This window comes from Daldinia vernicosa (assembly GCF_022497035.1).
Source record: "Daldinia vernicosa strain CBS 139.73 unplaced genomic scaffold F5Y00scaffold_61, whole genome shotgun sequence".
Classification (NCBI taxonomy): Eukaryota; Fungi; Ascomycota; class Sordariomycetes; order Xylariales; family Hypoxylaceae; genus Daldinia; species Daldinia vernicosa.
Window position 1 is genome coordinate 175,022 of NW_025953977.1, and position 10,639 is coordinate 185,660.

General features: G+C 47.9%; 3 protein-coding genes across 3 annotated transcripts; 1 reads left to right on the forward strand and 2 right to left on the reverse strand.

Moving 5' to 3' along the window:
• Positions 1-337: 337 nt before the first annotated feature.
• F5Y00DRAFT_273305 (uncharacterized protein) lies at positions 338-3,101 on the reverse strand (the record flags this gene model as incomplete). Its single annotated transcript, XM_048013153.1, has 3 exons — positions 338-2,012; positions 2,066-2,632; positions 2,820-3,101. The coding sequence occupies 3 exons, from the start codon at positions 3,099-3,101 to the stop codon at positions 639-641; spliced, it is 2,223 nt and encodes a 740-aa protein (XP_047861079.1). The 3' UTR covers positions 338-638.
• Positions 3,102-4,549: 1,448 nt separating this feature from the next.
• Positions 4,550-5,321, forward strand: F5Y00DRAFT_247158 (uncharacterized protein). The gene is made up of 2 exons (XM_048009252.1): positions 4,550-4,690; positions 4,761-5,321. Exons 1-2 carry the CDS (start codon positions 4,651-4,653, stop codon positions 4,928-4,930), a joined length of 210 nt encoding a protein of 69 aa, XP_047861080.1. The 5' UTR covers positions 4,550-4,650; the 3' UTR covers positions 4,931-5,321.
• A 287-nt stretch (positions 5,322-5,608) lies between these two features.
• On the reverse strand, positions 5,609-9,649 carry F5Y00DRAFT_181415 (uncharacterized protein). The gene is made up of 5 exons (XM_048005009.1): positions 9,054-9,649; positions 7,688-8,984; positions 7,558-7,629; positions 7,441-7,509; positions 5,609-7,390 (listed from the first exon to the last, which is right to left on the reverse strand). Exons 1-5 carry the CDS (start codon positions 9,391-9,393, stop codon positions 5,635-5,637), a joined length of 3,534 nt encoding a protein of 1,177 aa, XP_047861081.1. The 5' UTR covers positions 9,394-9,649; the 3' UTR covers positions 5,609-5,634.
• Positions 9,650-10,639: the final 990 nt, after the last annotated feature.

Genomic DNA, 10,639 nt, shown 5'->3' on the forward strand with positions numbered 1-10,639 from the left:
GCTATTGCCGACCAAAGGAAGGGGAAGGTTGCAATTAAGGGAGACGGGCTGTTCAGATCTGCTTTAATTTTCTTTTTTGCCAATGATACCTTTGATTTGCTTCCTGTACTAGAGCATGTGGTGGACCATTGCACTGCTTGGAGGATCCTTAGTGTGCTAGCCAGCTATATACCCGCTTCAGATATCTTGGACGCAGGAAGGCCTGGGTGAATAGAGGTTTTACCCATCTCTAAACATTTAAGTTCGCCATTTTTTTTTTCGTTTACTTGACATGATTTGGATATGATGAAGAAATAGGGAGTATATTTTCGCGTCTAGGTATTAGATTCGTTTCTGCCCTAGATATTGCTGCAACGCATCTATATCCATTCATACGGATGTCGTGCGTGGTATACTCCTTCCTATCTTAGGTTAGGTAGGTACCTAGGTATGCACTCTCGACGAAGACGCATCCTCTATTCCGTTTCATCTCATCAGCTCGTTCTCCCCAATTTACGTGAACATAACCCCCCCATAGACCAACCTAGCCTAATAAAATCCATGCTTTAGATATTTGCCACAGCCTCGCGCCCTTATTATTTATTCTATTACTATCCAACCAATACATCCCGTACCCCCCAAAATATACACACTTATCACTACATCAAAGGCTCTTCGACCAGAGACCAGGCCTCGTCGTCAATCTCATCGCTGCCATCGGATTCATATCCGTCGCTCTCGTCTCCGTCTATGGTGGCCGTTGATCCCGTCACGCTCGCAGCGGGTGTGAATGAGACGCGGCTGTCCGACACAGGTATAGATGTCCCGTCGTGGACAGTACTCGGATCTATATTCGACGGCACGGCGTCTATGGACCGTCCGGCGGTTAATGTCGCGGTGCTGAGTCCGCTAGGTGTCTTATCGGATTGGCAGATGCTTGAAGTATCTGTCGCCACCGTATTGCCCGTGCGGTAGGCTGGTCCGGGGCCAATTGGGCCTAAGTCTGCGTCTGGGACGGCGGATTGGAAAACGCCGCCGCTCCCATCGTTGAGTCCGCCGGCCCAAAGGGGGAGATACTGGAACTCATCTTCCGATAGTGCTAGGACGATGTGTTCCGTTCTAGTGAGCGGTACTTCCAATTCGGGGTTTGTCCAGGAAGCCCATAATTTCGACACGGCGGCGTGAAGCTCGATGCGAAAATTATCCAGGCGGAAATGGAAACGGTTCGCGAATTTATCATAGCTACTTCCTCCGTAGAGGTAGGGTGTCGCTTCGGCTAGTTTGTTGTTGAACTCGTCCACATATAAAGCCAGAGACTCATCGGGATAGCACGGCCCCTCGTAGTTGGTAGGATACGAAGCCAGATAAAGCCAGAACCACGGGGTCAGAAGATGTTGGGCATCTGTGAAATCGCTAGCGATAAGGGAAGTAGGAGTTCGTCTTTGACCATCCACATAGCATCGCCGATTGCGATCGTAAGCGGTTTGCTGGTCATACCCGGGTACGGCATTCGTTGCCGCCTGTATGATATAATCCTTATATTCTTGTAGCTTTGTATAAAGGGTAGAGAACGAATCAAGTAGCCTATTTAGTATTTTATTGCGCTTGAAATCTTTCTTCGAGGTTGACTGGCCGCTTGAGCCGCTGGAAATGGCTGCGCGGGTGGTGTCGCCGACTTCTACGAATTTTCGATATTCCGATATTTCGAGCACGTTATAGAACTGATCTGATCTAAACTTTGCGAGTGTGTGGTGAATACGATCGGCAAGCTTTTGTGCTGCATATTGAACAACAGTCTGCAGATCGTCAGGTAGATCCACACGAGGGCGGCCGAAAACCGTATATCGATCTTTTTGTACCGGGGGTTGAGCAGCGAGAGTATCCAAAGCCTTCTCAACAACGAGGATGCGAAATGCGGCTCGGGCGATAGTATCTATTTCCAACGTCCACGCGATTTTGAACGCAACTTCGGCATTGATATCAATAAACTCGGTGTTGGGTTCTGCTAAAAACCAAGTATACACAGAGTCTCGCTATAATTAGCAAAATTAGTAATATAATAGTCTAACGTTACATTTCCACTCACAATAACACGTGTGCAATCTAGTATGCTAGCAATACTTGTGAGCGTGTAGACCCGGGGTGCCGAATTCAAGACCAGATCATAACCTTCTATGGCCAAAAGGAGACGAACGATGTTGACGCGATGACGGATAGGACAATAATCGTCGATGGTTCTAGATTTTACCGTTTCGATGTCAAGTAGATCGATTGTTGGAAGACGTTCTCTGGGCCCCAATTTCTGTTCTATGTATGACGTCTTCTTCACACAGTGCAAAGGAACCTCGTCGTGATAGGGGCAGTGATCGTCATGACCTGAAACTAGATATGGCGATATACCTAGTCTCTCCTTTGACGTCCACCAGTCGGTGACGCTAGGAGGTAAAGACAGCTCTATGAGCTGGGCAGCTAGGTCGTCTCCCTCAGCTGAAGGAGTGAGATCAATAACGAATCTCTGCGAGATAGTTTCACCGGCAAGCTCCAAACCCTTTTGGAAGCGGGCTTGTTTCTTGGGCGACAACAAATTTGCGAAGACTTTAGAACCAGTGGCGAGGAGTTTCTCTGAATGGACGAAGAAGCGTTTTGGGGTCCACTATAACAAAAGTTGATTAGTTACATTAAGAAGAGATAAAGTCCTCCAGACCCCCTATTTGATCTATAGACATGAGATGAGATAGTTATGGTGAAGGCTAAAGCAAATTTGCCACGCAATTTGCCACGCTTACGAAGGCGTAGAGTAGACTATAGGCTCTTATATAGTGCTAGAAATCGGGACCTACCTCTTCCCTACTACAACTTGGATAGCCTGAAGGGAAATTAACAACAACTAGAGTATCCCCATCGTCACATTCAACGTGAACGTGTAAGAGTCTGGTGAGATCTGTCTTCTCTCGAGACTTGGAAGCGTAGTTGGCGTCACCTTCGCTAGGCTGGTCTTTTAATAACTGGTCGATTGCCGCATCCAGTAGAGAGCCACGAGAAGCAGGAGTAGGATCTGATGAAGGAGGAGGAGGAGAGTCTTGAAACTCTGCTCTCTGCATAGCTAGCTGTTGTGAGAGCATGATTACAGTATTACTCGAAGAGCAATGCTCCAAGCTAGTTATCATAGATAACTAGTCTATGATAATATGGGTAGATGGAATATTAAGTCGGATGCAACACTTAATATAATAATGACAAGAGGAAAGTAAGTAAGGAAGGAAGGTTTGCTTAGATGACTATTAGACTATTAGTAGATAGAGAAAATATTAATTATAAGGCTGTGGTTGCCTCCATTGATATTCTGACTGATGACTGCCTGCTTACATGGTATATGCAAGCTTCCATGCCGTACGCGGGAAACATCCATGGATTATGTATAGGATGTATAGGTACCGGTAGGTACATCTAAGCTACATACATACAAGTATGATCACAAGTAGCAAACCGTACATACGTAGGTACTGCTTACATCTCTAATTGCACTGTCACAAGTACATGGAAGCTACACACCTTCCTCCTAATGAATATCTATATCCTTATTGGTCGGTATCGCGCAGGCGAGGCAGGCGATGAAGATCAACCGATAAGCCTTACGGGACAGTGTAAGTGAAATGGAGTCTATACTGTGAGTCTCCAAGTATTAAAGCCAACTCTCAAATATTATTGAAAATGATCTCAATCAATCAAGACGGTCATATGTTTCCATTGCCATTTCCAACTAGCTGGTTTTCTTATACATATATTATTCTGCATTACAATATTAATTATACCTACTTCGTACACGTAGTTTCAACTTGACTTATCGACTTATATAGGCTTCTGCCTAGCCGGTGGCTTATACATGATTGTGAGACTTGACAAGTCACCAACATAGCTGCATAGCTCCTACATAACTAACCGGTCAGCTAACAACATACATACATACATATATGCCTCTTAACTATATCGAGTGCTATACTGCGGATCGAAAACAAATGATTACCTAAGTTACCGAAAGGTTAGTTAGTTAGTCAGATCTTGAAACGTTATCGCCTCTTATTAACTAATGATAACCCCATTCCCCGCATTATACCTACTTACCCCTCTTAACATGCATTGTACTAAGGGCATTAAGCTTAACGAGGAAGCTTCCCGGAAATCCTCCCGATAAGCTGCCACCCCATTCGGCTCGCGTGCCCCTTATCCCGAACCGGTCAGCTTCGCCAGCTTTCCCTTAACTTTTTCGTTTTCCGCACGAGGATCGCACCACTGACCTCATCAGCGTCTGCCCACTCTACCCGAAAGTCTGGGGAATTCTATACTATATGTAGACCCTTGTATGACATAAAATTGGAGAACATCTTATCAATTTAGGTAGGCTCCGTCGGTATGTATGCTGGTATGTATGTAGCGGTCAGTGCTCTAAGCCGACATACATATATAAATCTCTCCGTCTGCCCGGCGATCATCTTCTATATAAGTGACTTTTGCTTTTCAGTTCTCGTGCTACCTACATACCTACCTGTATAAAACTATCTTGCTACCAATAGAATAACCTAAGGCTTTACCTCCCTTATCTGAGCTCAAGCAAATCTTCCAACTCAAAACAAAACAAAACAAAAAAAATTAAAAAATAAAAAATAATAAAAAATGGACCGCACCCGAGCAGCCAGAATGACCACCGGCGGACCTCTGTAAGTACACCAATAATTAATTAGCACATACGTGAGAAGTCAACTAGACTAACCCCCCAACGCCGCCCAGCTCCCGACACCCCGGCCTAGCCCTCGCCGCCGTCGCAACAGCCGGCATCGCAGTCGCCGTCCAGTACCGCCGATCCGTCCTGACCCGCAACGAGAAAGCCCAGAAGAACTCGCCCGAGCACCCCAACTTCTACGTCAGCGTCGACCGGAGCGGCGGCGGTATCTAAAATAAAAGCTTCCGAGGATATATATATATATATACGAGTATAGGTATAGGTACCTAATCTTGGGAAAACCTAGACAGCCCTAAGACCTAAGATCTATCTATTTGGAGAGGGGGAGAGAGAGAGAGAGAACAAGGCAACATCATCAATGAGAATCGTGAATATTTGGGGGCAATTACTCGTACCTCGAACGACGCGAGAATGCTGGCTGGCTGGGTTAATTGGGAATTTTACGACACAATTGGGATTTATCATGACAAAGGGCTAGACACGCCTCATCATTAGATGTATATGCGTACGTGATGATTGGGTAACGTAATGACGGGCGTTTTCTGTTTCTTACTACCCTTAGATACGATACAAGACATACAATAAAAAAAGAATGTTAAACAAATTAAGAAAAGCTTTATGGATAATAGCCAGCTCTGATAAGCTGTCTTATGCACTATCCACTTCTGCGTAATATTACATGTAAGTTGTTGTCATACGGCATGTCACATCGCATGCCAGATCAGACATCGCTGATAGGTATATGCTTCCAAACCACCATCCCCTTCCTCCCCCCCTGGTATCGTACCAAAAAACTCGGGCCTTTTGCTTACCGTTGCCTTCTAACCCCCAAGGCAAACCGAAACGCCATGATGCATGATTTGTGAGGCTAGCTCGCAAAATAAAAGAGCCCTGGCAGAATCTACTTAGAACGCCGCTTATACGGAGCTTCCCCTCTTGGGCCATTCCGTCACCGATTCACCCTCCAGCTCGCCAGCGCTTGTTGTCCCCGCGACTTCCTTCCCTTTCCCCTTGGACCGATGACTCCTTGGAATAACCGTCTCCAAGCCATCCTTTTGTTCCCTATTACTCACCGGCCGGCTTCCCTCACTCTTGCTCTTTACCCCTGATGCTCTCTTTCTGCTCGGTGGCCTTTCGCCACTCGTACCTGTTCTCCAACCGCCTTCATCTTCTGAATTCTGTGCCGTGGGCGCTGCACTTCGCGCTCGAATCTCCTTCATAGCATCTGCAAAGTTCTCTTCGAGGTTCTTCATCCTAGCCAAAATTAACCGGCTGATTCTATCTGAATCCTCGCGTTCTTGACTGCTTTGATTCAGCACCTTCAGCTGGCCAGTGGCCATAGCCATTTGTGTTGCGAATGATGAGGGCACCGCACCAAACTCATTAGTCACATCCAACCCTATATCAGAACTAATGGCCCCATCAACAGATGAAAGGCGTCGGATTCTTGGAACAGCATTGTGGAGGATAGAGCGATTAGGTACCGATCTTGCGGGGATCGGTCTCGGCCGCGTTGCCGGGGGCGGTCTATTTTGCGTCCTCCGCGGCGAACGTGTGCCGCTTGGTACGGATGACTCTGCAGCTGCAGCTGTAGCCAGTCGGCTGGTTCGCGGGCGGGAGCTCGCACCCAATGGCTCTTCCGAGATCAAGGATGGACTTGCTTCGAAGTGATTAGGTCCTTGTGGGGCGTAAAGGATTGTATTTGTGGAAAGTGTGCGGCTGTGGAGACCTTGGCGACGAGGTGTATTGCTAGTTCTAGGTGATGTTACGGCCATACTCTGTTGGTGTGAGGAAGAACCCAAAGACGACGGAACTAATACCTCACGCCTCAAGCCTAGAGAGGACGTGAAATAGTCTTCACGCTCTCGTGGACTAGCATTGCTGTCACGGTGGCTTGCGTTTATCATCTCATCTTCCTCCTCATCGTTTGTTACGAATTCATCATCGCCATCTGCTTCTGTCTGGTCCCTATATCGTGCCTGTTGTTCATCAATTTGACCGTTGAGTTCCCTAACATTAGAGCCAGGAAAGCCGCTATTCGACACAAGGTCGGCAGGGTCACTTGCAGCCGATCGAATGTCAGAGACATGCCTGGATCTCCTAGGAAAATCACGGCTCATGCTCATTCGTCGTTGAGAAAGGCTCCGACGACTATCAATCGTAGGCCAATGAGAGAGACGCTCACCAATCTCGTCATTTTGTTCCATCCAATTGCGAATAGCTGTCTGCGTCTTCCTCCTTTCTTGTCTTCTCTGGCTCCGTATTGTGCCGGCATCAGGAAGTCGACGGAAGACCTCTTCCAGGGCACGGTCTTTTTGAAATCCAGCAATCGATTCCTCACGTGTCTTCATGCTTGGGCTGAAAAGGGCCGTTCCCCTACTAGCAAGGTCGGTGAATGATATCCCCCTTGTTTTACGGCGCCCTTGATGCTCGACCAGATCCGTCGGCTCGTAAATCGACGGGGCGAGAAAGTATTTTTCATAAATGAATATGCAAAATAGAAGAGGAAAATGGGTCAATTTAATGACCGTGCGGTTCAAAATCACAAACTGCTTTATAGACATTACGTATCGTAACGGCGTCAAGATCCAAGCGAGGATATTGCCTGGCGCGACATAAGAGAACATTGCGTCGTTCTTGACCATAGATATAGTATTGATCGCAAACAAGAACCTGGGCGGGTGTAAGTAAAACTAAAAGTTAGACTGAAAAGGATTACATACTGGTGCTCCTCATTCGCGTTCGATACGATTGCCGTGAAGGAATTTGTCAGTACGGTGATCAGTATTGTACTATCCCATGTTAGAATCGTACAGCGTTTGTGCTAAGGACAGACTTACACGACGAGGAAATGGCATATAATGAGAAAAGCCGCTAGTAGCGTCTTGCCTAAGAAAGTATACTCCGGCCATCTGAGAGTCTTGGTTAGCTGATATTATCTGGAAGAACCCGGGGTGCTTCTGGACGTACACATCCCACGCAGCTGGCGTGAACCCCATGAGAATCTGGAAGATCTTGTAAGCAACCTCTGGTGCGGCATTTTGGTTGCTAGAGAGTGTAAAGAACACAAAGAACCCAGAACAACTGATTAGGACGAGAACGAAGACAGCCGCAAGATCCACCGCCATGAGCCGAAAGGCAATCAGAAGCTGTGAAAAGTATCGATAGTGATCTAACACACTGAAGATACGTGGCAACAAGAGTATGGCGTTCGCTGCTAGAACATCATATGCCATCTCATTCCAACGATAGGGGTCAACGACAAACACAGCATATACTCTCAAACAGTAATATACGATGAGTAAGAGTAGAATGCCGAGATCGAAAATATTCCAAAAGCTCATGATATACAAGGAAAAACCTTGCTCGTTGAAACCAACAACTTCATCAAGCATGAAGCCCGCACTCCAAAACCAGAATACTAATTCTAGTTCGGTAATGCGACTAGAGCGTTCTATCAGAACTGCTAAAAATAAACATATTAGGGCAAATAAGGAGCATGTTGATAGAAACTGTCTATAGCGAGGAACGCGGAGGCGAGATAACTTCAAAGGAGAAGCTTGGCGTGGGTCGTACAGATTTACCGTTCGTCGTACAGGTATCTGATGTAGCGGTAATTGAGACAGTTGCTCTTTAGCAACTTGGTGGCCGAGTAGCGGTGTTCGAACTCCCGCTGGGCCGTTTTGGGCGTTCCCACTTGGAGTTGGGGGCTTGGACATAATCCGATGAAGGTTGTCTTGGGACGAATAGAAGCTGATAGCACCGTTCCAAATGGCCTCGAGTTGTTGAACCACGAGTGGGTGGGCTAGGAAGTGCTTGGCGGAAGCACGGATAGCTACCTCGAGCGTGGAAGATCGGGCTACAGATGGGCGGTTCTTGCTGTCGGGGGACTTTACATGCGTCGTCGGTGTCTCGGGGGCTCCTTGGAGCGGGTAGAAGTCGTAGGACAAAGCATCAATCAGCTCCCTCGTACTGTATTCCTTCAATAATTTCAAGGCGAGAATTTCACAGACCCTCGCTCGCGTCATACTCGTACCTGCGTTACCCGGGTATAGCTGTCCCTCCTTCGCAAATTGGAGGCAGTTCGCCATTAAAGCGTACAGCGTCACACGACTAAAATGTTGGGTCCGGATCTGCTGTTGCATAGGTTTGACTAGGAATTGAGAAACTTGGGGTGATCGAATTTGATCCCACGTCAACGTAGTCTCAGTTCTTGCTTGGACAATTATTCTAATTGCATGAACGACATTATAAATGGGGATAGAATCTGATCCAGGTTGTAAGTCTAGAGCTCAATATATAGTATACATCCACCAGAAAGTAATAGCAAACATACCAAGGTAGGTAGCAGAGAACAGTGGTATAATCGAAGCCGAATTCCTACGCGCATTCGTTTCTCGAAATGGTCGACTTAATCGACGCCCAGACGGCCTATCGTTGAGGTCGAAGTCGTCTGCGTTTTCATCCTCATCCTCTTCTTCCTCGTCCTCGTCCTCGTCCTCGTCGGCCTCGGTGAAATCGGCAGTGGCACGTCGCTGTTGACCATAATTGCGGCTCATAGGATCAGGGGGCGGGGTGTGATCGTTCGAATCAAAACGCGCTGAGTTGACGTGTTGAGCGGCCTGTCCCGACCGCAATAGCAACGAGGAAAGCATCTCCTTCGCGGGAGCAGCCATCGTTGTTCCCAGTTCCCCCTTACCTCCACGCCGACAGCTATGAAAGATATAAAGGCATTGGGAAGACAAAAACAAGCCAAGTACAATAGGTTCGCCGACCAGCCTAGCTTGCTTGTTTGTGTGTGCAGGTAATACAGCACCAAGACTTGACCGCGTTGCGCGGAAAGACAAGATAGTGGGACAAAGAGAGGAAGGGAGAAAAAGATAAGGGCGTTGCGAAGATCACGACTTAGCGTTGCTAGCATTGATATTGATACCGACAAGGAAATCAGCATATCCACCCTAGACTAACCTTAAGTACACATGTATTGTACAATAGAGGTAACTTCCAGGCGGGCTTGAGTGGAACCCGTCCACTACTGCGTGCAAGAGGCACTGGTAACCAGTGCACACCTTCATGAATCACAAATGACACACTCACCCCAGTGTCTCTCAGGTCAGGCGTCAGGCGTAATTAATAACAGCCAGCGCAGGCGCGAGGTTTGAATTTGAATTGCAATGCAGCAGGATTTCCATGACGACAATAGAGCTACGTTGGTATGGTCTTGTCTTGTCGAGAGGAATGATGATTTTGGCGATTAAAAAGGAATCCAGATAGGTAAGTTGACAGGTAACTATCAAAATTGGTGAGATGAGAAAGGACGGGATGCAAATGCAATGGCTACATATGTCTAATTACATGGTTACCTAAGATATGCCCTCCTTCCCTCCTTTCTCAGCTACTCGCTTGCAGGAAGCTGCAGGATGCAGGTTGCATCATGGGATGATGTACTTCGCATACACTAGCGAACCTTGAACCTCGCCTATGAGAAGTTACCGCTTTGGGCCATTCTATACCACCAAAGTGGCAGTCAATTGGTCATTTAGCACTGCTATCGCAAAAGGTCTCATCCATTCCAACCACCAAACTATGTACCTATCTCTGCTACATCTTATGGTGGTCGATCCAAGCGCCCCGCGCGCAGTATACATACCTACCTCATACATATCTACATACCTAAGGTAGTAGTTCTTCACACCGCTCACCTCTAAATCATTGGCAATCATGTATTTCATCTTACATGTTTGGGGGGGGGGGGGGGGGGGGGGGGGGGGGGGGGGGGGGGGGGGGGGGGGGGGGGGGGGGGGGGGGGGGGGGGGGGGGGGGGGGGTGGGGGGGGGGGGGGGGGGGGGGGGGGGGGGGGGGGGGGGGGGGGGGGGGGGGGGGGGGGGGGGGGGGGGGGGGGGGGGGGGGGGGGGGGGGGGG